Genomic DNA, 26,085 nt, shown 5'->3' on the forward strand with positions numbered 1-26,085 from the left:
ATGGTAGAACCATCTTTTATTATCCTTTGGGGCAACAGCTGAAAACAAAAAATGCTTTCATTTCAGTTTGGCAGCAACTCTGGTTGTGTGTGCTCTAGCTGCTTCCTTAATTACAGTGGTTGTTGACAACTTCTGATAGAGACCCTCTCTTTGAGCAGTTCCCCCAGTCCCCCACTTTTTTTGCAGTCTGGACACATAGCAAACCAGGACGTTCTGTAAAAATAAGCTCACTGTAACTCAGTGATTCCCATGCCACAGTTATGCTCTCTTCTGTCCTCTCAGTTTGTGCTGCTGCTGTTTATTTCCTCTTTCTGGCTATAAGACGTTTTATTTATTAGTGCTGGATTTCCTGTTGCCTGCAGCTGCCCGTTCTTTACTCTCCCCAGTGCATTTTGCCACTGGAGGCTGTCTGTAGGTTTGTTGTCCTACTGACTGAGGTACTCTCGTCAAGTTTGGTTGGTGGTTGTATTAAACAACACTTGACAAAGAGGAGGCTTGCATGGCAGCCTGGGCATACAAACACCCCCCCTTCCCAATAAACCGAAGGCTGGCATGGTAAGCTCTGAGAGGATGAGGAAGGGTCCCTTTTTTATGACTTACTGATGCAGAGATTATGCTTTTTCAGATGGGAGGAACACCTCTTGTTTTGCTTGCACACACAGGGGAAGTCAGCTCTTCACATGCACACGTCTGCAGGTCTGACTGACAAGGGGTTAGAAGTTTGCAATTATTTATATTTCAGACTGTGGGCCACATCATGGTAGAAACATCATCCAGGCTTTACACATGTGAGGTTCATTAATGACTTCCCTGATGTTCTGTGGACATTCAACATCCTTGTAGTAAACAGAAAAAATTGCTTACACAGAAAGTGAGATCATGAAGTGGAAAAAAATGTTTTGCTGCTTTGAACATGACTTCCTTGCTGGAAGGAAGAAGGCAGCAAAAGCTCTTCATGCTCTGTGTATTACCAGCAAGGCCAGTTGAAAAAACTCTCTCATCTACACTGGGGGGAAATGCTTCATCTAAATTCTCTGTTGTCCAATAGCTACCTGGTATTATTTCAAATGGCAGAGGTTGAAACAGCACTTAATGGCAATATTCTCTCTCTTGTGTTTTATGTGTAAGGTGCTGCCCTAATTTTATAGTCTTCTCTTTCTGTTTGGAAGGGATGTGGGGCCCAAAAACTGAGTAATGAGGGTTAGGGGTGAAGTGAACCCCAGGGCATGGAAGTGTGCTTTACAGCAGTGCAGCCGTGGTCCTGTCAGGATGTGATCCTTTCAGCTGTTGTTCATGGTGGGCAGTTGCTGGCAGAGAAGATCTGCAGGTGCAGCACCATTTGACACTTCTTCCTTTGTCAGATGTTTGAGAGCTGCCCATGACCATTAAATAGGGAACTGTCCTCTGAAATCTTCCAGGTAAAATGGAAATGGGAGATCCTGAGCATTTGAATTATGAAAGATTTCAGTGTGTTACCTGCAATCCAGTGTTTTAACCCCAGTGTCCTGGCCGAATTCCAGCTCTGCTAATTACATCCTGCCTATGTGAAAATTCCCCTGCATTTGTACACTGCTTTCTTCCTCGCTTGTTTTCAGCAGCTGTGTGGAGTTGCCAGGTGCGGCGAAGCGCTTGCCATGTTCCACCTCAGGCCTGGCTGCCTTTCAGCAGGGAATGAAATGAGCACTGTGCACAGTATTTGCACTGAGTTTGGATCCTCTGCAGGGAAGAGTGCTAGAAAAGCAGCCTACCCAAGGACCAGTGCTGGAGCCTTGTCACAAAAGGTAACAGCATCAAGAGGCCAAAGGTTCTGATGCTGGGGTATGTCATAAGGTCACAGGAAAGACAGGAGGACTGATTTTCCTCTCAGTATCTCTCATCTGCAGGGGCTGAAGTAGCTGGTACATACTGATCTGGTTTTCGTAGCTGACTGACTTCAGGTTTGTTTGCACAGTGGGAGAAGCTCTCAGTCCTGCTTACACTGGTCACTGTCAATATACATCTAGCTTTGCATGTCTCGTTACCTAACAGTGAGAACAAGGGAAGCTAAGGGGAAAATAATTTAAGACCTTTAAATCTATAGATTTGTTTCCTTCCCTTCCACTTCATGACTCACGTGCACACTGTTTTTTGTTTGGCCCTGCTGGGAACAACTCTGCTTCAACTGACCATTAATCCCTCTCGTAAAAATCTCACTCATACCACTGGAGAAGAACTGGCTGATGGATTATCTCTCCCTTCTGAAGAGATGAAAGAGGTGGCTGCAGCAGTAGTTACAGGATGCTAATAATAAGAAGCAGTTAGAAATGCAAGTCACATATAGAAGGGTAATGAAATTACATATATTCAATACAGGAGTGACTTATTGGCTCATCTGTCCAATTTTCTTGTCAGCCAAGCTCTCTTGCTGATTATGCCATTTTTACCACAGTTCTGCCTGAATACGATATGGAAGTACATACAAATATGTTTGAGGTTGCTCCCAACAGAACACCAACTCACTGGCAGCAGTGGAGGCAGAACACACCCAAGGTAGACAGAGCAGTGAGTTGATTTTTTTTTCCCCACCTCACATTCCTCTTTGATCTTTTCAACATCTTAATTCCATGGGACAGCAGTTGTGAGCAAGGGGGAAAACTAAAGGTTATCTCAAGGGTGTGATGCCAGCATGTTTTCACTATATCCTAGGAATGGAAATACAGCAAGCCTTGGAAAGGGAGGGAATTGTCTGTGGTGTAAGACAGAAAGCTGGGACTCAAAGACCCAAGTTCTCTTACCAGCTGCCCCTGTGACTTCAGCAAAGCACAACTATTTTGGTCTCATTAGCTCTGTCTTTAAACTGTACTTGCTTCTTGGGGATGAGAAGAAGGGGATTAAGCTTTAATTCACTAATGTTTGTAAAACATTTTAGAACTTGATGGAAATTTCCCAGGTAGCACAGAGCATTGAAAAGCTTATCTCCCTCTCCAACTGCAAATGGCTCTGCAATATGAGAGAAATGAGTAAAAACAGTGCTTGCATTCTGGTGTTTATAATAATGAAACCCTCTAGCTTCCCCTCTCAATCCTTCCATGTTTTTTTTTTTTTTTAATAGGGAGAGACAGCAATGAGAAATTTTAGTCTAAACAGAGTGCAGTTGCTCCCTGGAGACTTGAATGCAGCTCAGTGGAATTTTCCCTGCCTTCAGTCTTTTGTACTTCTTAAAGGTCCTGGAACCAGGCATGTGACTGAAAGAGCGAAAAAAAAAAACCACTTCTCTGTCTGAGTGCTCTACCAAATATTTACAAGATACTCAGATAAAATGGCTACAAGCAAGTTCAGCAGGGTTTGAGTGGCCGGTAGTGCAGCACTGTCAAGAAGAAAATATAAATCTTAGCTAAAACAAAATTAACATTACATGCTACAAAGGTCTATTCAAAGCACAAAACTGGTAACACTGAAGCTGGAAAATTGCTCTTCCCCAGGGTGAAATGTATTACTTTTAGAAGTAGCTAATTAAAATGCAGTAGCTTCCTTGTTGTGATGGAAACTTCCTTGTTAAAGGAGAGCCCAAAGCTTTCTGAGCAGGCCTGCAAGCAGATAGCTGCAGATGCCCTCTCCATGCCATCCTGTCTGGTGGCTGAGAGTGATGCAACATCAGCTTCCACATCCCTGGCACTGCCACACTTACGGGTCTGCAGTACTTCTTAGTAGGGGCCACGTGCTCCCAGGAACTCTCTCATCACCCCCAGAGTGCCTAGCAAACAGCAGATGGCAACCTGCCTGCCTGGCGTGGCCTCACTGCAGCTCATTTCCTTGCTGGGTTACCTACGGCCACTCCGGGGGTACTAGAGACCTCTCATGTTTCTGTACAGGTTACTCTGCTTTACAGGAGGGTGCTCAGGCTTTACCTCTGACGGCAGAGGACAGAACCAGCCAGGTTCTCAGGCCAGGGGTGAGCGTGCAGCAGCATCTGGTACTAACTGAACCCATGGCTTTCCTATAGGCTTGACAGCCAGGAACAACCAGATTCTGATCACAGCACTGCCACTGATGCTTTTAGCAGCCTTGAGCAGCCTTGATACATTCTCTAAGTCTGTAAGGTGAGTAAATAGATGTGTGCAGTCATGTTGTGAATACCTCAGAAGTGCTTTGAAGACAGAGAAAGCTGAGCAGCTGTAATACACATTGATCTTCCCATTGTTTAGATTGCTACCTGTTCTCCTAACATCGTGAACAGTCAGAGCCCAGCTATTTGTAACTCTTACACCATCTCTGATGATTTCCAAGTGAGTTACAGGAATAAGTACTTACTGTACTATTGCTTTGTAATCAAGCCACTGAGTGGGCTTATCATTCTCTTAAAAAAAAGAAGTGAACATTTCACTGTGTTTTGGGCTGTGGACACTCCTGTGCTTGGCCTTTGGTTCCTCCAAATTGATGAGGCGGTAAGGTGAATTAGGAAGGCACATGTGTCTTGTGCTTCTTCAGTACCATGTATATTGCTCAGAAGTTTTTATTATTAAGTCACTTAAACAAAAGTTTAACCTAAACAAAATACAGGTTTTTTATAAGTTCAGAGTTCAGTATGGCCCCCCACATACAAAGAACAGCACTTGGTTTTAAAGTTAGTCTTTGAAGAAACAAAAGAAGAATGCCCACTTTCTGCTTCACCAGATTTTTGAAAACCAATGTCATCATTCATTCAAGTCCTTGGGGAGGTTTCATTTGTCCTTTCTATACATTCGATGTATTTCTTGAAGTGTTACCAGTAGTGCTGGGTAAAGCAGCATCATGTAAAGTATCTTTCAAGGCAGTGTTCCTCACTCGTATGGGCTGCAGGGCAGGATTGGTTCCTTCCCAAACTAAATTTGTTCCATCCTTTTGGTCTGAAACACACAATAAAACCAAGACACATCAATCACAATATTTCTGAATGAGATTGCAAAGTTGCCATTTCCTCCAGCAAACAACCACTTGGAAGCCCATTTAATACAAAAAACAAATCAAGGTAATAAGTTCACTATGAACTAATTTTACAGATTTGCTGAAAATGGATTGATATGCATGTAATGATCCTCTTTTTTCTGCCTCTCTGGTTGTCCTTCTAGTTACCAGTGTCCAAACCCTCCTCAAGCTGGCTGGCAAATTTTCTGATGTGCTCTGGAGCCAAACTTTAGATTAATCGAGGCCCCTTTACCACGCTTTGCCAGAGCTCTCCAAAGACCAGCATGTATTTGCTGTGAATACTATACTTGTGTCCTGGGTTGTAGTTTAGGATGGATTCTATCACCATCTTTAGTTAATGGCCCATCAATGCCTTTTGCATGACTCAGAGATAACTCCCTCCGGGAGTTATCTCTCTCTCTAATGGGCCATCAAGGCCCTCTTCCATGACTCATCATCCCATTGTGAGATGCTCCGCCCATGGGGAAGAGCCAAGCATTCTCACCTGGATATAAGCTGGGATTTGGGACAGTAGAAGCAGCCTTCACCCACTGGATTCCCAGAGGACCGGAGCTACCAGACCTTTCTACAAGATTTCTGTTTCAGGAAGACCACCTCGTCTGGACTGTTTCCATCACCCTGATCAGGTTGTATTCTGACTCTGTCAGTGGTTTTTCTTTTTGTATTTATTTTATTTTATTCTATTTTATTTTCCTTTTCTTCTCATTAAATTTTATTTCTGACTTAGAGCCTCTTACTTGGTTTGTTTTCAAAACCACAACAACTTGCTAGGGTACTTTCCACTACCCTTATTTTCCAATAAAACTGACTTTTGGTAGCTAGTACCTATGAACAGAGAATGGGATATGCAAGAAGATGAACATTCACTACTACAGCTCATGCTCGACAGTTCAAATACATTTTCTAGAGTCAAACAGACCACAGCTTACAGCAATATATTTTCTAACTAGTTGCAAATTGGATTCAGAGAGAGTATTATGGCTCCACTTTATAGGCTTTATTAGCACCTAGCCTGAGATCAGAGCCTGCTTCCCAACCAATATAAGCTGCTCGTCTTCTACTCTTAGTCCTCTGTCAATGCCAGGCTGTAAAGTGCTTTGGGATGAAGCTCTCTAAGTAAATAAAGGATATTATATGACTGTGATTAGACACTTTATGTAGAAAACACACTATTGTTTGTGAGAGGAGATATTTAAAACCAAAAGGAAAGCCTTCCTGAGCAACCTGCAAGCTGATCAACACAAGCACAAGAAACACACACAGTTACCAGGACCAAAACAGCCAAGGTACTAATCATCAGTCAGATCACATCATGTATCAGGTTTGCTGCTCTTAACTGTGTTGCAAGGCATCCCAGGCCTACTCAAATACATATTTCTTTTCCAGTCTCCAGCTGACTCACTGAGACAAACTCCATCATAGCACAGAGAGCCCCCAGGTGCCTGAAGGACTCTGCAGAACAGCCAGCTCATACTTGGGCTGATTATTCCTACTGTGCTGTACCAAAGCTTTGAAGAAAGTCAATAAACCTGAAATGAGGAAAGTGAAAGGCAGGATATTTCACACTAACAAGCCATGATCAACAGAGGTGATATTGTAGAAGAAACAACGTTGCTTATTAAACAGGTTGTCAAAGTAAGCTGTGTCTCAGTTTTTCTCTGACTCTTGAGTCCTGTTTGTTAACTATATGAAAAGGAACTACTCTAGAAAAGAGTTGCTCATATAGCTGTCCTGGCATAACCATACTGACAATGATGATAACTCTCATTTCCCATATTCCTCAAGAGAAATATGCTGCACTGACAAAGGCACCTCTAAGACTGTTTAAAGCACCTTTGGTATTTACTGCAAGGCATCTACAGCATTATCCAGCTGTACTTAATGTTAATGTAGAGCTGGCTTGACAACCCAAAAAATGTACAGGAAGTCCTTCTGTGAATTAACTGGGAGAGAATAAGTGAAGTCGTCTATACTCTGTCTAGCTTTGGGAGAGGACTGACAGGAAATGTATCTGAGAACTTATTTCAATAAAAAGGAAAGAGTAAGCAAGCAATTCTTTCCAAAGAAACAGCTCGAAGTGAGCCTCTGAGAAGTCTATATTCTCATCCTATTAAAACAAACAAACAAACAAACAAACAAATCCCCAAGCCCCACTGTCTAAGGGAGGGAACAACAGAAAGTATCACCTGTTTTCAAGAAGAATACACACATTCCATAGTCATAATGTACTAGGCTTAGGAACACTGCCATTCTTAGTGCATAAAAGATAATGAAAAATAGTTTTGTAGTGTCATATTAGCCAAGTATATTTTTGAGCTTTAGATAACCCAGTAAATGTGCATTATGCTGCCTCTTTTCCCTACTTGTTTGTTTCTGTTAAACCACGATGTTTAAAACAAATCACAGGAATCTTGAAGTCTGTTTAACACCACTGCTTTTTGAACAGTATCACCCAGAAATTCCAGGCCAAATGAGTCTCAGATTTTGTAAAGTGGGTGACCATAGCTTTTTTCTAGTTTTCAGTAAGGTTCATTTTCTACCAAACAGGGTTTGTATAGGAAGCTATGTATTGTACCACCCATCCATAATCAAAAATTATAAAACATAACATATGGTTTTTTTCCACTCTTTTTTTCTAGAATAACTGCTGGTTACCAACAGGTATTGAATAATTCCCATTGATTTTTGTGTGGAATAGCAATAGCCAGTTGTATCTGCATCTGAAGCAGGCCTACACTACATAAAACTGCTTAGATTTCTACACAGACTCTGATTTGATCTTTTGTTATCTTCTCTGAGTGATTCAGTTCAGAGAACTGGCCTGATTATTTCATTATGAACAACCACATGTAACCCTTTCATGGGGCTAGAAACCATTGCAAAGTTATTTGTACTGTATGTATGCAAATCAGCTTCAGTTCGAGGTAGTCTGGGAGAAGTTTGAGGGGCATTTCCCTGCTTTATGTAATCATTGTTGCTTCTTAGCTTCCTCTATTCACATAACCAAGAGACAAAGGCTTGACACTGCTGGTGGTTTCTCAAACTCAATTTGAAAGCAAAGGTAATGTGCTCAGTGACCTACAGCAGTCCTGTAGCTTTCGGTAAATCCTCAGATGCTGGTGCAATGATATGGGGAATGAAGGAGGCCTGAAGGAGCAGCAGGGGAATGACATTACAGACTTCACTTGCTGGCATACTTTGACAGTGGTCAGCAATCAGGAGGACCTGTGTGCTGTCCCTCACTCTAACTCTGGCCTACCCAGAGGCCTGATTTCTCAATTCTCAATCCGCACGGAGTGATGCACCTCATATGTGATGAGCACTGTCAGTTCACGCTCCACAGCGTGGGGCAGAGTCCCCTGCACACCAGACTGCAAGCACACAGAACTGGTTGCCCTCGTCTCCCCTTGTGGAGGTGAGGAACAACACTCATTTTACCATCTGCTAAGGTGTCTCCAGTCCCATCAAAGATATTCACTGAAACGACAGGCTGGACAGGTAGAAACTTCAAGGCAAGGAAGAGAAACCCTCTATCTCTCAGCAGCCCACAGAGAGCTCTGTGCTGCTCAGGCCACCCTGCTTCTGACACTCAGGTAAGCCTGCTCAGGGCTCGGCTCAGTGTGGCTCCCTACCCAGTGTATCATGCTGTACACGTAGTGTTGTTATTATTCCAAACTGGAAGATTTATAACACAGCAACTATAGAGATTCTGAGAAACACACTTACTGAAAACCACTAAGCTAAGGGAAATACACCAGGTGAAGTAAGCATGGTGGCACTGAGGAGGAAGGAAATCTCCCTGCAGTGTGCTGATAAGAGTGTGCTTGATACATGCTCTGTTCAATCTGCACAATCCACCACTGGGAAAACACAGGCTAGCTGAAGGAAATTCAGCTCGGGGCCCCCAGGGACTGAATCAGTCTGTTAAAATCCTTTGTTGGTTTTATTTATCACTACTTAATTAGGATGCTTGACCAACACACTGGAAAGATAGTAACTGTTAAATATTCAACGAGCTGACCTTTCAGTTACAATATTGCAATTCTGAATAAAGTTCATGGAAAGTTTGTCCTTCCTAGGTACTCCAACAAAGCCAAAGGGAACTAGACTGGGCCAAAAAAATAAAGAAGTAAGAAAAAAGTAGGACAGTACTGTGGAGACCTGCTTAAAAATCCAAGTCTTGCTATGGGCTCATTGAATGATCTCAGGCAAGTTGTTTCCTGCCCTGTGCTTCAATTTTTCCCATCTGTAAAAAGAGTACAACAATGTTGATCTCCCTTGTAAATCGCTGAGATGAATGGCTAAAAAAGCAGCAATATATTATTAATTACTTATTATTTCTGAGGAAGAAAAAGCAAAGATAAGAAATTATCAATCTTTCAGGGTTTTCGCAATCCTCATAAAAATAAAAAAGCACAACAGAATGTGAATTTCACACAACAGAAACTTTTGGCAAATTACCTTTAAGAAGAAATAGTGGGTACACAATTAAAATAAAGTTTAAAGTGAGCAGACACTCAGGAAAACGCTCCAGATGGTGAAACAAGTTAGGCTGCAGGCAGGCTCCCACAGGAAGTGGTGAAACCCCCATTGTTTGAGACATTTGAAACTGAATTCCTCAAAGTGCCGGTATATACAATACAAGGAATTATTCTACACTGTCCAAGTGTAGTGGCACTGTGATAACCTGAGAGAACTACACCTTCCATTTCTCCAGTTTTAAGAGACAAATGACTCTGACTATGGAGAGCTGTAGGCAGACTCTCTTATCAATATAGTACCTGAGGAACATTTACTGGGGACTAATATACTGTGTTTTTGCAGGAAATGGATTCATCAGCTTTAACAGATCTTTCGCATTCCTAATTCTGATGTCTGAACTTTGTATGTTGAAGAGGGGAAAGAAAGCCCCCACCATTCTCTGAGAATTACAGTGCATATCCTACTATTTATTTCCTTTATTACATTCTGAAGAGAAATTGGGTGGCTTGATTTTTACAGGCAGTGGTTTGCAGAAGAAATACCATTATTTTAATGGGAACCAAATGAGCAGTCATTACATAAATGGCATTATGAGACACAGAACTAACGCTGAAATGTTAAATGCTTGGGTGAAACTCATCAAGATGGAAACTGACAGCAGCGTGCTGGAATGTTGGGGTTTCTCCACACTCAAGATACTACTGCAAACATTTCCCAGTGCTGTTAATGCTAGTTCAGCTCCTCTTTAGGTAGCTCTGGAGGGCATCTGACTGCTTCTGTTGTTACCAGCTTAAAATCTTGAGACCATCTCTGAAATCCAAATTCAGAGATTTGGGCCAGCTTTATTGATAGTACTTGGTTAACTGGCTGAAGTGGGTAGAGCAAGAAAACTTTTAAAAAGAAGCTGGAATTAGAGTTTTAATACATTCATTCCCCCTTAGACTCATACCTGCTGGTACACAAAAACAGGCTGTGAATTGATTCAGTTGGCAGATGAGCACTAGTGATCCTGTTTTACTCTATTCATTTGGGCTGGACAGCTATGGAGTGTTCCTGATCCCTTCTCAGCTCCTTGGACAAGAGAGCTGGTGCCGGGAGCAGCAGGATGTGCACTCCAGCATGACTTGCCTGTTGCCTCCACCAAGGAGGGCTGGCACTGCCTGCACTTCTCCCTGTTCCTGGCCAGAGACTCAGCAATTTCCTCAGGAATGAACCACGAACAAAAAACCAAACAACAGCTATTTAAGAAGGTTTCGTCTCCCTCCGGAACTGTCCTGAGCAGTATCATATTCCTGACAGTTTATTCTTCAAGAATTTAGTCATCTAAGGTTACAGTGACTCATGTGATGAACCTTCTGCCATTTCCTGGAAAGTGTCCTGCGTGGTCCTCTACACCTCCTGCCATTTTCCTTGAGGGTCTCAGTTCTCACTTCATTTTCATACAGTTCCACTTTCCTTCAATTTTGAGGTGGAAGAAGAAGGCAAAAATATCTTGAGTGCACCCAAATTTACACTGTAACCAGAAAGGAGTGTGGTGGAAGACAAAGATGGACAATGAACCAGAGAATCTCTCTTGGAAGTAGTTGCCTCTTGGGCTGAAATCTGGTTAGAAGAAAAGCTACTCTGTAAAGTGCTGTGTGGTCCAATATGATAATGAATTTACCAGGGCTGTACCCTGTAAAATGAAAATGAGAAAGATTTGAGGGCTCTCTCAGATCATTGCTTGGGTAGGTGTGACTCATCCTGGGCAAATGCCACTGATGACAAGCACCCTGACACAAAATATTGAATGAATTGTGCTGGATGGGAACCAAAGTAGCCATTTTACATGGGCCAATCTGAAAGAGACTTCTGTGTGCTAAACAACTGCTTCCTTTCCCTGATGAAAGCTCAAAACCTGCTCACAAACAGCTTGAAGGATACTTCAGCAAACTCTGATCTAAGTAGGGTTGTGCTATTCCTACAGCTGCCTGGACATCAGTGATGCCCAGACCATCCCTTATAACACAAACAGAAGTGATACTGCTGCATGTACATATTACAGTTAAAACAGGGAGTGGGGATTTAGTGTTCTTGTTAAAATACCCAGAAACATGTGAGAGTGTGAGTACATCAACTTCATTTCTGAAGTGTGAAACAGCTCAGCAGCAGTGCTGGTGCACACTGTAGATAACTCCTTCTATGCCTAAGCTGACAGAATAAGCATCCTGATTTACACTAACTTGCAGTAGAGATAGTAAAGGAATTTGCAGATCTGACAGAACCAACATGTCCAGTGTTCTTTTAGGATGATTTCAGTACTTAATCATACCAGTGTAACTTGCACATATACTGGTGTGTGTGTGTATGTATGTATGTATGTATGTATGTATGTATATATATATATACACATGTCAGTACATATACTCTGACATGCATCAGAAGTTTATTCCCTCTAAAGGGATATAGTACCAGGCCAAATCTGGCCTGACATTCTTCTTTTTTTAAAAAAAGTAAACTTCTACAAGCCCTGATTCCAACAGAAATGTTTCCATGATTTATTTTAAGAAGAGAACATTCCCCTGCAGTGCTCACCACAACCCAAACATTGCAGCACTGTGCAAGAGCATGAGAATCAGAGGAAACTTAAGAATCTATTTTCACTGCTTCAGAAGAGAAATAAAAGGAGTAAACAAACAGAAAAAGCAGTAACAAATAAATTTTATTTTAGTGGTGGCTGTAGTGTTATCTGCAATATAGCTAAGGAGAGTACACTTGAACCGTGCAGGAATTTCTAGTGATTTCTGCAAGGCATGACTAAGTGTGTGATGGGCACTTGTGGGAGCCATCTACACTGTAAGAGATTTATTTTTCTTTGGTTCACCCTTCCTTTTCCTCACATCTTGCCTTTCACATCTGAGAAGCTGAACAGCAGACTAGAAGAAATTGCCTCACTGTTTTCAAATCTAGAAAAAAATTTGAAGCATGGGCAAGCTATGAAGACAACAAATTTCTCATTGGTGGGAGAGCACTTACATACTTGAATGTAATGGAAGAGTCCTTCCTCTAAATACCTGGAGCCCTCTGTTCTACAGAAAGAGGCAAGAACCTTCAGTGCTATTGTTTGTTTCTTTGCTCAAATTTGCAAAACCCAGCAAGCACTAGAAGAGAAAAAAGGGGCATATGTTAAGAGAAAGAACTAAAGAGCAAGCACATAGCTTCCTGACATAACTACTGACTGCAAGCACACATGCATGCAGACATGCACACACAGCACACAGTGCCTCAATCTGAATGATCTGTGTACTGAAGGCAGAGAAAAAAAGTGAGTGAAGCCTGCCTGAAAGGCACCATAATGACTGATCTTGTGGCAGATTAGTAATTTCACCAGAGAGTTTTTGGAAGCTGTAAACAGGAAATGGTTAAGTAAAAGCAGGTGGAGCATGCTGATTGTAGGAACAATGCAGGAAATTGCTGAGTGTCTGAATGGATGCAAAAAACCTGCCCTTTTGCTCAGCCTTGGCAGTCACTGTATGCCCACTCCACCTATCTTGGGGAGATAGTGGTCCTCCCTCACTATCTCCCCAAGCTACAGTCTCAAGGTCTGCAAACACCTTTTGCTTCAGTCATCTGCTCTCCTTGAATTTTGGAGAGTTAGGAGGTTCTGCCTGGAAGGCAAGAAACAAGAGGGACTCACCTAGTTCAACAAGAATGAGTCAGCAGTGCCCAGCAGTACCCACTGCCTGCCAGGAGTTTCAGGTCTGAGGAGGCAGAACAGCATCTCTGGCTACTGCCCCAAGTGTATTTAGTAGAATAGTCAATCAGAGAAACATTACTCCTATGGCCCCTTCCATTCAAGGGGGCTCCCAAAGCACTAAGCTGTAGAGATCATTCTCCATCTCCACTGAATTACAGTCCCTTCTGGGAGAAAGCATTGCAGCTGTTTAATAGCTCACAGCAGCAGCACACAAGCAGATGGAAAAGAAAGTGAAATGTGCAAGAGGCATTTTTTCCACTTTCCTTCTAACCTTTCCTCTCTCCTCCTTGTCCACGGCCATTTGAGCCAACTCCAGACTACTCCAGATGTGCCACCAGTCTGCAGAAGCTTGGCTCTGGAGATAGGGATCTGCTTGGCAATGTGCAGCCTTCCCAGCGCTTTCAGACCCAAGGGTCAAGTTCCTGCTGCCACACTCTCATCCCTGGCTGTGCTGCCAGATGTGCTGCCAGATGTACAGCAGGATGAAGGGCAGACATGCTGGTAAGGAACAATTCTGCTTTCTTCTAGATGAGTATGGTGTTGATAGAAAATTGCTTAACATAGACAGGACACTCTTGCCTTCAAAGTATACTAAAAGTCACATTAATGCTGTGAGAAAAGTTAAGAAATAAGTACATAGATTAGTTTGAATCATTTTGACCTTTTCTACATCTTAAGTATTGGATGGCAAAGTTCTATTGGCAAGATCTCTCTTAGATATTTCTCCTCCTCTCCTACACACACATAAAATAATAAATCTGTTTCTTCTTACATTCTGAGCAAAGAATGGTAAATTAGCTACTATGGAGTTACAACTGCACCAATGAAAAGTTTTTTTCCGGCAGAGAAATCTTGCGAGGAAATCCTGCTCTTTTTTGACATTGTTATTTTGCCGAAACTTACCAGGTGTTACTGGGAGTTCAAACTTTTACTGTCTTTTCTGTATCTTCTAAAACAGAGGGTTACCATATACAACCTAAGGCTTTTGAAGTTAAAACTCTTAAATCCTACTCTAGACAGGGCCTTTGGGAGTAAGGTTTAAACTCACCCTGAGCAATCTCCCATATCCTACACTTCTGCCCAGGCCATGCCTTCCTGGGAATGTCCTGAGAACAGCTGTGATCAGAGCCCAGCACTCCATACTGCTGCCCCCATGGGAGGAAAGAGGTGGCACTGCCAAGGAAAGGTTGGTGTGACACCTGCAAGTGCTACCACACTTGTTTAAGGTGCCATGGGACATAAGTGGACAGAGAGGATGTGTGCTATCAGCTTCAGGTGGATGGCAGGCCAACTTCACGTAGTTAAAACCTTGGCACTGACTTGCAGGAAAAAAAAGTCTGTGATTCATACAAATCTAAGAAACTGAGAGAAAATAATTGGAATGATCTGCACAAAAATAAATAGGTGCCTCTTTCTTGCTCCTTTCAGTTTTTCTGCACCCTTACTCACTTTTTTTTCTTTTTTTTTGCACTTAACTTGCTGAGGAAAAACAGCAGGAATTAGGTTCCTGGTATAATTACAGTTTGCTGAGAAAATCCCAGCCTGCAGCAGTGATTCCTTTAGTGCTAGGGACAGATGTTGCTGAAGTCTAATCACAGTCTTCCGACTAACTAGGCCCTGAGTCTAATCTGTCATCAGCTGAGAGGCTGCTGGCTCCCACCATGTGTGTGAACCCAAGCTGCTCAGTTGGTTCCTCTCCCCTCATCCAGAGCCAGGCAGTGCCAGAAGGAGGGTATATTTCCATTTACTCCTTGCTCTCAGTTACTGTGATACCACAACTTCAATATGCTGCTTATCTCTCCTCTATGCCTAGTATCAAAGCCTCGCTGGAAAGGGCTCAAGTGGTTGTTCTCAACTTACAGTGTGTAGTGACTGTAGTTCAAAAATACCATTTGAGATAAGTCGAAGGAGCGAAGGAGAGGCTTAGTAAGAATGGCCTGTAGCTAATTTGTCCTTCTAAAATGTACGGTATTTTCTGCCTCCTAAGAGGACGAGGCTGCACTCAGCGATGGGTCACATAACCTCCAGATGTTAATAACAAGACCCAAAAGCTGATGAGCCCAGAAGTAGGAGGTAGAGAGCAAAGCAGAACGGGGCATATTGAAAAAAGTCAGGGAAGAGCATACGTGCAAGAGCAATCAAAGAAATCTCTCCTATGTGTTACGTGCAGATGACATTGCCACTAAATGTTTTGTATCTGACATTCGCAGAGCATTGGGCCACATCTTTGAACTTCTCTGTCCTGGTCAGAAAATCAACAGACTCCATCAGTTCAGAACTGCCCCTGTGCAGGCTGAAGTCACCGTGGTACTGGATTAACACCTTTAGATTGGATTCTGGTCATGGAAGGAAACAGGCCAAAAGAGTCTATTTCAAAGGCACAGTACTGCAGCATACAAAACCAGTGAGAACTGGCAAAGTCCTTAAGCTGGTAAGGACTTTCAGCATCTGTAAAGTTAATAGTGCCCTTAAGTAACAGGGGAGATGGAGATGCTAGGTTGGGAGGCATAGATTAAAAGCTGTGTTTTGCATAAGGAGCTCTTAAGCAAGGCATAAGAGAACTGAGTTGGTCATCATTTCTGGTCAGAAGTAAAAGAGTATTAAATGAGCTGACTTTCTGATGCAGCATGTGGCAAACTCAATTTCTTTGTGCTTAGCTTTTTCTGAATCTGCACGCTGTAGCTGGGCACACACTGTAGTACTCACCAGATCTCTGCAGTAAAGGTGTGCAGGGCAGCGTCTCAGCCATTGACAGAGGAAACAAAGGGTAGCATAATGTGTCAGAGAGGGGGAAGAAGTGACTCATACAGGAAGAAAAACAAAGCAAAGATGAACACAGAGCATAAGGGAAGTGGCAGAGTGTTGGCTGTAAATCAGTTTTCTTGCACTCAGAAGGGTGGGTATAATGGTGAGAGAAGCTGTATTTGACAGTAATGGAAGTCCAAGGAAGTTTGATTAGGATTAAATGGCAGTCACATGCCAACACAGAAAAGAGGCTTTAAGACTAAAATCATAGACAGGAAGCGACTAAAGTAGGTCAGAAGCTGTGGGTAGTGAGCTGCATAGATTAAGTGGGACTTGGAGCAACTGAGTTAGCTCTGCTAAGTGATAACACAGTGTCACCAAGTTTAACAAAGCTGACTCTGAGATCACCTTCAAGGCCTTGATAGCAAATCAGAGATTGCTGAATCCTAGCTGTATCTACATCACAGCAGATACTGTATGTGTTTTAACAAGAGATCGATTTTACAATCACTTTTTGACCCTGCCAAGCTTCCTGTAAATAAAGTGCTGTTTTGTCTGAACAGGATTTCTTCTTGAGGAGCTGTAAAAATGAACTGACTAATATAAACCGTGAGACAGAGAAGGGCTGCTACTGCAGGTTGAAAAGACAGATGCAATGGAGAAACTTCTTTCCACTCCTCAATTCAGTCCGTCTTTGATTTGAGAGCTTTGTTCGCATCCAGGGCAGCCGGAAGAGAACAGTCACCTTGTATTTTTGTACCTGATGAGAAAATTCCAGATTGTATGTGTGCATTGGGACAGTTCAATGTGTGTCTATTCCCACTTCAAGGAGGCTTTCAGTGCTCTTTGAGATGTAGGGTGTGAGGAAGGGTGAGAACTGCTAAAGCTAGCCCCATCCTCATTAAATCTTTGCCCTCTCTGGAGCAAGCATGCAAGTGGAGAGAATAGATGATATGCATGAGCAACTGAGCATCTGTGATCTCATGACCTTTGACTGTTGTATTATGGGAAATGTATCCTTTGGTTGCTATGCTTTTCTAATTCATTTGTATTTTCCTTCAGTGACTCCCTTGTATTTTCTTTGGTGCTCCTGTGTAATGGTTTCAAGGATATCTCCAAGTTAAGCATGCATACAATAACTTTAATTAAATGTTTGTGGGTATCCCACAGTAAAGCAAGGGAAAGGGAAAGCAAACAGTTCTGTACTTACTTGTACCTAACCCTTCAGAGCCTTGGCTTGGTTGGAGGCATCTGCACCATTGCCATTTAAGCCTATTTCTAAGCTATTGTGAATTGAAGGGCATCAGGTCCTGCTGCTCTGCATGCAAGCACTTCAGGCATTTCACTCTCATTAAAAAGCTACAGGTCACCTGTGAAAGGTACAAGGCTAAGATGTTTTAAACTAAGCTAGAAGAAATAAAAAATAAACTAGGGGAGACACTTCTTTGCTCCACTTACAAAAACTGAAGACTAAGATTAAAAATACCCTTAACCATTTCCTAAAATACACTAAGATTCTATAGAAGAGTAGCACAAAAGCAAAGATTTTGGTCTTCTTCAATATCCTGATATTAATATTTTCTGTCCTCTGTTCCATTAGCACAATCTCACCCTTGAAGCCACCCTCCAGAATGAAATCACTATTATTATTGTTACTGTTATTATTTTATATCAGAATCTTCACTTCTTATACAAGTAGTTAACTACATTTTTCTTATGTATAGAAGAAAGCTGTGAAGAAATTTGTTTCCATTTCAGGCATTTAAAATAAATATACATGAGGCAAATGAACTTTGGAAGAGGAACTTTCATCATGCAAAGATGGAGGAATAAGAGACAGGATACAAAGGTTATTGGTTAGTTCTTCAAGTCAAATACAACATAATTTTACAGCACATAAAGTGTTTGGAGGAAGAATCTTTCCTTCTCTTGTATGATATGGAATAGTTAGCAGTACCTGCAAAGATAACTAAGAGGCCTAACACTAGCAATTATTGCTAATATTTAGTACTAGTATAAAGTACTTGTCTTGAGTTTTTCAGTGACTGACATCACTATTATTTCAGAGTTGATACAAACTAATTTAAAACCACTTTGGCAGAGCTATACATATTTTACTGCAAACCCATCCATTACTTTTTAGTGGCTCCCAGAGACAACATACACCAGAAAATTCAAGAGCAATTGTAATGCTAGGAAGAAAAAATAAAGGCTAGTTTGATGGAGAATAAAGAAGCCATGCTTCTAACACTGATTTTGGTTATTTCCCCACACTGAAACCAGAGGCATTGCCAGTTTTTGCAGTCTGACATCCTGGATTTGGGCAGAGGTTGAGTAGAGCAGGGGCTGGGTTAGGTTTGCTGGAACTAGAGCAGGAGTGACTTTTTAGGAGGGAACAGAAAGCACAGGTTGTTTCCCTCACGTACCAAGTCACAAAAAACAACAAGGTTATCTGAGAAGATTGAGAACTGCTGACATTAGAAACAGGAACTGGCATCTGCAAAGAAGAGTAGGAGTGGGATGAAAGCAGTCTTACAAAGCAAAGGAGGAAATGAGAAGGCCAGGGAAGATTGTGAGCAGCTAAGAAATGCTGACAAATACTTCTTTTCTCGAGGGTATTATCCTGAGCACATTCAGGCCAACTTGAAGATTCCTACCAGGATTTTTGAGATAATCTTGGTGAAGATTTCTACTCTTTTCCCCTCTCTTAAGCTGTAGTCTGTTTCCAGTGCATCTTTAGAACATGCCTCTCAAAAATACACTTAATTTTGATGATGGCTGAGAGTAAAAAAGGTTTATTCTGAAAGTTGTGTGAAGAAAGATCTACACTTTCCCCTCCTTCATCTCTGCCATGTCTGTCTGATGCCTGTATTCCAGTCTGTCAGTTTGGATGGCCAGTGACTATAGCAAGCATGCAGGTGCACAGAAGACACACAGCCTGGCCTGTTTTGGGTTTTCTATTCTAATAATGGAGGGGTTTGATTTTTGTTGTTTGGTACTCTGAATTATTTACTCATGCTGTCCTGAGCCCTCTACTCCATCTAAAAGAAGACCTGGCAGGTTCTCAGGCTTATTAGCTCCACTGCTCCATCAGCTTAATTTTTATTCATTGCCTTAGACTTTTCTGTATGTCACTTATATTTTTTGTTTCGTACTGTTTATATCTCACCTGTTAGTCTTCACTGTTGCCTCTCTGTTTCCTACTATACTGCAGCTGAGAAACTCTCACTTCAAAACCCAAGTTACTCTTTTGTTTTCCATCCTCTCAGGTACTCCAAGGACTACTTCTGCACTTCTCCAGTAGTAACAGCTTATTTACATCACCAAGGCCAAGGCCAGGAAAATGGATGCCTGATTTTCTCCCAGGGCTGAGTTTTCATGGACAGTAATTAGTTACTGTTTTCACCACACAGGTCCCAAAAATACCCACACTAATTAAGGCACATAGAGATGCTGGTGCCATAATCTTGGGCAACTGTAAGTACATTTAGTCTTCTCTGGTTCTTCAAGGTTACAGTTCCCTGTAGAAAGTTGTATCTATGTTAATTCACCAAATACGTTAAGAACTTGAAGTTAAAGATCCAAGTTAAAGATCAAAGTTCAGTGCAATCCGTCTACTCTGTGACCGAAGCAGTGCAGTTTACTGGCAAATGCCCCCTCAAATTATTTGTGATAAGGAGAGGGAATTGAAAGAGAAGAAAATAGTGATTGGCGATTTCTTTACAACTTCCTTTATTAGCTTGTTCTAAAAGTAGTTTGGTTCTCCCAATACAAAAAAAATTTCCTATGCCTGACATAAAATCAGTTGCAAATGATTTAGCAGAGCTATCTGTACACTGTGAATGCAGCGCTCACACTGTCACCCCATCAACACCCCAAACAGGCTGGGAAAGAAGAAACATTGCAAAATGAGTATAAATGCTCTGCGTGGAGCCAGTAAGACAGCGAAGTCACAATGGTGGAAAGAAGAAGTCAAAAGTTAATCCCAGGTGCAATACCTCAGAAGTCAGATGCATGTTGTAAGAGGTGTTATTCCGTTAATATTTATGTTTTGTTTTCACTCTGTGAACTTTAAGGTGGGCCTTAGCCAGTCAAAAATGAATTCTCTGTAGATACCTTGCACTACCTGTTGTTTTCTTTCCAAGTTTCTTATTCAATAGCACATTTTTCCCCTTGTTTTCAAATGCTTGCTGGAGTCTTAAGACATTTTAAAACTAACAGTAAAACACCTGCATTTTATTAAGACTTGAGACTTAAGTTCCACCTCCCTCAATTTTACTGGAGTGTTGCCATTAGTCAGGTTAACCCTTTCATTGTCAGTTTTGCTGTCAAAATGAAATTACATGTCTGCTACATATAGCCAAATTCCACACTCCTACACTGCATTTGGAGGAAAAGAAAAACAGCCCTGAGACACACCCAGAGAGCTCCATCCTGTGCTGACTGGCAAAGGGTGAAGAACCTCTAAACCACAGCTGCAGAGGCTATACTCTCCACAGAAATACAACAGCCCTGGAATAACATGTCTGCTGGTGAAACTTAAAACTAAAATGTTCTTACCAATCATTTCTGCTTCAAGAGAATCTGGAGTTGTATCATAGAAACTTCATTGAACTAAAATGGGAAAACTTACTATTCTACATGTCCCTTCTCTTTTCTCATTCCAATGTCTTAAATGAGAAACAGAGCAGCACCATACAATGATTTTCGTGCCTGTATGTCCAAGAATGTTATTATTCCTATATTAAATTAGAAAAATGGCAGCACATGAAGTAATTGCCCGAATTCATGCAGCAGTTTAGTAGAAGGGCTGATAAATTCAATTGTCAATGCACTAAGCAATTCTGTTGTTACCCAATTACTTTAACTTTCTGATAAGCAGTTATTTCTGAGTCCACACACATCACAGAAGCACTGCACTGCAAAGAGCAACAGCTGCTGGCTATTTTACCAAATTTGATCAGTTCACTGAAGACAGGAGAGAGTAACTTAATGCAACTAGACAGGGATTGAGGATCTGTACATCGTGAGTTCTGATTCCATTTCTGTTGCTGTTTATGTGTTTATAGGCACGTAACTTTGGGTCTTTATGACTCAGCTTCTCATCTATGCAAGAGGGAGAGTAATTCTTCACAGCCAATAGGTGAATCAAGAGGTCATAGACTTCTGAGATGATTCTCAGTCAGTCTGTGACTGAGATGAGTCAGTCATTCATCTTAGGACTTTAGCGGCACACCTCTACAGGGCTAATTTACTAATATGCATCAGACCTGCGTGGAGATAATAGGTACATCACAGATTCAGAGGTTTGGAGATACTCAGCTACCATGGCTACAGAGCCATACAGATTCCTAGGATAACAAGGTAAGTAAAGAGAAAAGTACTACTTGCTACCCTGTATATTTACCAGTATAATTAATTTAATTGGTGGTTATTATTTACACAATCTGATGTATGAGATACTGTTCTGATTGATACCAATACATCTCTACAACACTGGTACAGGAAATATTATCACATACCTTGTCAGTCATAAAGAGAAAAGTACAAAGTTTATGCTGACCTTGTAAACAAATAATGTCCATTCATTCATGCCTACGGGTATATGATTTCAAATCTGTGTAGATATCAGTAATCATTGGAAATGGCCTTTATCATCATGGCAGAGATAGTTTTAGGACATAAGCCTCTTGCTATTGAATAGAATGTCATATGACGTGGGGATCCAGTAGACTGGCACGTGCAGCAGTGGAAGTCATGTGGTGTGTGAGCAGCAGACAGCCCTATGGCCTCATGCTAGCTCTGAGCACAGACCTTGTGTCCCATTGAGGAGCACAACTTGCCTTGCCTGCCATTAGGGAAGACAAAGGCTGAACATAATTTATAAAGGTAATCTAGACTGGAATTTGTCACATTTGAGTCATGACTCAGAAGATTTTTACTTTTCCATTCCGTGTAAACATGCATAAATTATCATTCTGAATTGCTTTTAAACATAGAGGTAAACAGCCTTTCAAAGTCTCTCTTAAACCAAATTGGTGTAAATCTCACATTTGTTTGAGTTTACACCCTTTAACTAGCATTAAGAAGCTGTGATTTATATTGCTGTGTAAATCACATCTGCTCATAAGCTGTGGTTTGAAAACATTGCACATCTGTGGTATCAAATGTGTGCAAATTAGAGAATTATATGACATTACCAGTCACTTACATGCAAATGTAAGCAATGTAAGCTTAGTTTTTTGTGTAGTATTTGAAGTTATGTTATTACGTAGCATAAACTACAATCATCCACTCTCTACTTAGACAGCAATCCAAGCAGAAATTTGCAATCCCTTTGCAATTATTTTCACAGAGCCATATACTCAGGTACCCCGTCAAGAATGTAAGTTACAAACTGTTATGTGCCCTGAAGCATACTTATGGCCCTTCTTTATAGGTGGCCTGGTCACCATACTCATTACTTGTGAGTAAATTAAGAGCAGGGTTTCATACTTTGTAGTTGTGCTTGTTGATAAAAGAATCAGCAATGTGGGAAAACAGAGGTTCTTCAGCTTTACTTCTAGTCATGTATCTGTGCCTTCTTTTAGAAGTTAGTACCAGATTGACCACAGCCAGCACTTTCTAATCCAGGATCTAGAGGCAGGGGTGGAGTGCTGGTATAATCAATCTCTTTCAACACTGTGAAAGGGGTTGTCCCTTGTGCTGTATTTTTCTTCCTCCAAGTGCCTAAAAAGACAGCGTCAGCAAGATTTTCCTCCTTCTATTTCATAGAATTGGTCCTATTTTCACCTTTTTCTAGGTAAGTACTTTTAAAATCTAGTAATAACAATGTTCTAATTTAAATTTCAAACTGATTTATTTTCAGTCTTGACTGCATTTTTCTTTAGACAAATACTTCTGCAAAACTTTCATCAGAGGATCTAACATTACTTATAAGCACCATTAATGAAGCCCAACAAAACAATTATGCAAAAGCTGTTATCATCTTTTTGTTTCATAATAAATTATAGATAAATGAATACATGACTCAATCAAGGTGGTACTGTGAATCAGCAATAGCAGCTGGAAATGCAGCCCAGAAACTTGGACACTCACACTTCTACTGAAACTATTTGCCCTGAAAACACCAGGATTGTCTCAGTCCCATTGTGCCCTACTAACGCTTCTCTCATATCACTGAAGCCTTTTTAGGCTATGAAAATTAAAGAAAAGGAAAAAGAATGAAAATCAGTGTCTGATAGTACATTGTTTTCCCCTCTGAAACTAAGAGACTTTTTCTTCGTTTATTTTTTTCTTGCAGTAGATATTGGCAGGCTGAAAGTTGAAATAAAATAGGAAAAAATAACAAGCATATTTTGAGTGATTACTCAACTGGGGTCCTTTGTGACAGGAAATGCAGCTGCGTGACTAATGGGCCTGACTTTCTCTTGGCTTCCTTCCCCCTTCAAAGATCTTGTTTATTGCCCCAGCCAATTTTTTTTTTTTTTTAAATTGCTAGAAGCTAGAATTTTCCAGGAAGAAAAAATCCTTGCAAGAGGCAAAGGCAGTAAATCTTAAAAAGATCAAGGGCTGCAGAGCTCTCCCTCATCTACTCCTTTTAGCCTTCCAGGCTCTTGAGTCACGTCATATCTTCCCCTGTTCTGCTCTGAACATGTGTCTAGCAGATCCTTCTGCTTTGGTGAGGGGAGGGAGTATGTGAATCACATTTATAGCATTTAACCCTGGAATTCATAAAGGAAGGACTAATTCCATTAAGGAAACCAGGGGCCTCCTTAGCCTTTTGCATTTTGTCTTTTTTATTATTTTTCCTCTCTCTCTCCTTAGCAGTTGTGTGCCCATACTCCATAATGACATGGCTGTTAAGTGTGAGCTATTGAGATTTGACACAGCACAGTCCCATTAGTAAGGGGCCATGGAGTTTTAAATGTTGTTTGCATTAGGCTTGCTTTTTAAGCCTGCTTTGTTGAGCTTCCTAGGTAACAGCAGATAGGCCAGGACCTGAACCTCCCCTGAACTGGAAGAGAAACTGTGCATCCAAGCTTCACGGCAGGCCCTTAACCCTGTAACTCAGTGCAAAGAAACCCTGAGCTCCCTCTCAGTACTGGGTGGTGTTGGGCATATGGTTGGATAGAGTATCTCTGGGAGCAGGATCCTGTCATCCTCTGGAGATGCCTCCCCTGAAGAACAGTGGTACTGAATGTGGGGGCACAGAGGGTGAACTGAGCTGTCTGAGCTGTGAAGTGCTCCCTCAGTCTCGATAAAGCAAACATGGCATTTTCTGCCCTGAGGGTGGGCACTGGCGCAGAAGCCTGTGTGCTGGCAGCTGCAGCGCCAGCACCAGCCCTGCCACAGAGGCCACAGATAAAACTTCAGACTAGTAGTTGTAGGTTTATTCCTGCAAGGACATTAAAACTCAACCACGCAGGTAAACAATAGCCTCAAAGAACATTATCTACAAGAAGTGGGAGCCATTCTTCAGCCTTCTCTAAAGGCCCTTTTCTTTAGAAAGCTGCGGTTATCAAGTCATTGAGGGAGAGTTTGAGGGCTGCTCTGTAATCTGCAATGCTGGCATGATTTCCTGTGCCTGTAGCAGAGGCTACAAAAGGAGGTGCATATATTAATTACCATAAACTGCACAGAGGAACCATCAGAATGGGTATGCTAAAAAAAGAGATGGAACCTTTGCTTATGAACAGACCTAAAAGAATCGAATACATGTGTACAGAGAGATCATTTTCCACTACCTACAAGAGGAAAAATCTCTGGGGAAGTGGCTGATGCCAAATATTTTCTTACGCTTCGTGTGTCAGTAGGGTCTGGCAGAACCCCTTAAAAAAACAGAGCACGCATTTTGTGCAAATTGAGAATTACAATTCTAGTGATTTAAATTGTTTCACCAAACTAGAGACATTTCTCAAAAATACAGAAGATGTTTGATGATGTACCAAGTTTTCAGCATTTACACAGATCAGATGATTTTAAGATCAGCAGAAAAACCTAACGCAGTAAAAGTCTTCAGATCTGTCCTGAAAAAAACTGTAAACTGGGTTAGACAGAAAAAAGTTATTTTCTCACAACAGCTCTAAAATTCTGGCCAAGCTATACAGCAAAGTTACAGAGGAGCTAGACCTGGTGCAGAAGTGGTTGGTCACCAGGATTCATTGGGATGGGAGATGTATGTGTAACCTGGCTGCATGACCTGAGAACACCAAGGCACTGCTGTAAAAATACTGGCAGTAGACTCTGAGTACGAAGTTTAACAATTCCAAAGACTGAAGGATAAAGGGGATGCAGCCCTGAGGTATCTTAAAACTATATGAGACAGAGCTGTCTCCAAAAAAGAACTAGCCTAACCCTCTTGCAGCTATATGGTCAAAACTGGAGATCACTAATTTCTGTGCAATGAATGCTAACAAAAGCTGAGTGTCAATGCATTCTGATAAAAAAGAAAGATTTGGCACTTCTCCATGTAAAAAGTTTCCTGTCCTTTTTTTTCTGTCTTCTATGAGAAGACTGTTTTGGAAAACTGACCATAACCCATTTACTGCAAGTGCCAAAATGGCCTGGCTAAGCCCCCTCTCCTCATGAATACGTGGATTTATTTGCTTCAGTTATAAATTTATGATTTGCAGATTGAGAGGGATTTGGTAGGTTCAAACCTAATCCCTTGAGCATTTGATGAAAAAGCAATGATGCAAAGTCCAGAGCTAGATTTTGTATGTGATGATTTGCTTAAAAATTTTTGCTTGTGATGGTGATAAGACCCAGTGGAAAGTATATGAGCCTGTCACTGAGAATATTCTCAGCCTTGTTGCTGACTTTGGGTGAAGTATGACTACTGTATCCTGGCTTGGAAAAAATATATATCCTCTCCTGATGCTAATTTGTACTTCCCTGAGGTAATCTTATTACAAGGTAGTACAGTTAAACAGGTGGCAGCGTATATCAAGATTATCACTACTATACATTCTGTACCTGCTAAGGTAAACAAGATCTGACAATACAGCAGGAAAAAGTGTGAGATGTCTTCAGAAAATAAGATTTAGCTCTACAACTCCAGGTCTATTATTCCTAATCAATGAGACAGTAGGAAGTAGTGCCAAAAATTTTTGTTACTACCCAAAAGAAAGTGCGGAATTAGGCTCTGGTCTGACTATAGGTCTACTATATCAACA

The 26,085-nt window shown here is 41.4% G+C and overlaps 1 protein-coding gene across 2 annotated transcripts in view; it reads right to left on the reverse strand.

The window, feature by feature from the left end:
• Positions 1-3,850: 3,850 nt before the first annotated feature.
• Positions 3,851-26,085, reverse strand: part of RAD51B (RAD51 paralog B) — a 365,975-nt gene continuing 343,740 nt past the window's right edge. Inside the window, exon 10 of one of the 2 annotated variants that reach the window (XM_066321378.1) lies at positions 3,851-4,865. In XM_066321378.1, the coding sequence (XP_066177475.1) occupies positions 4,714-4,865 (152 nt within the window). In that variant the 3' untranslated portion in view covers positions 3,851-4,713. The remainder of the gene's footprint in view (positions 4,866-26,085) is intronic. The other variant, XM_066321379.1, reaches the window with a different exon arrangement.

The sequence above is a fragment of the Sylvia atricapilla genome, chromosome 6, assembly GCF_009819655.1.
Source record: "Sylvia atricapilla isolate bSylAtr1 chromosome 6, bSylAtr1.pri, whole genome shotgun sequence".
NCBI lineage: Eukaryota > Metazoa > Chordata > Aves > Passeriformes > Sylviidae > Sylvia > Sylvia atricapilla.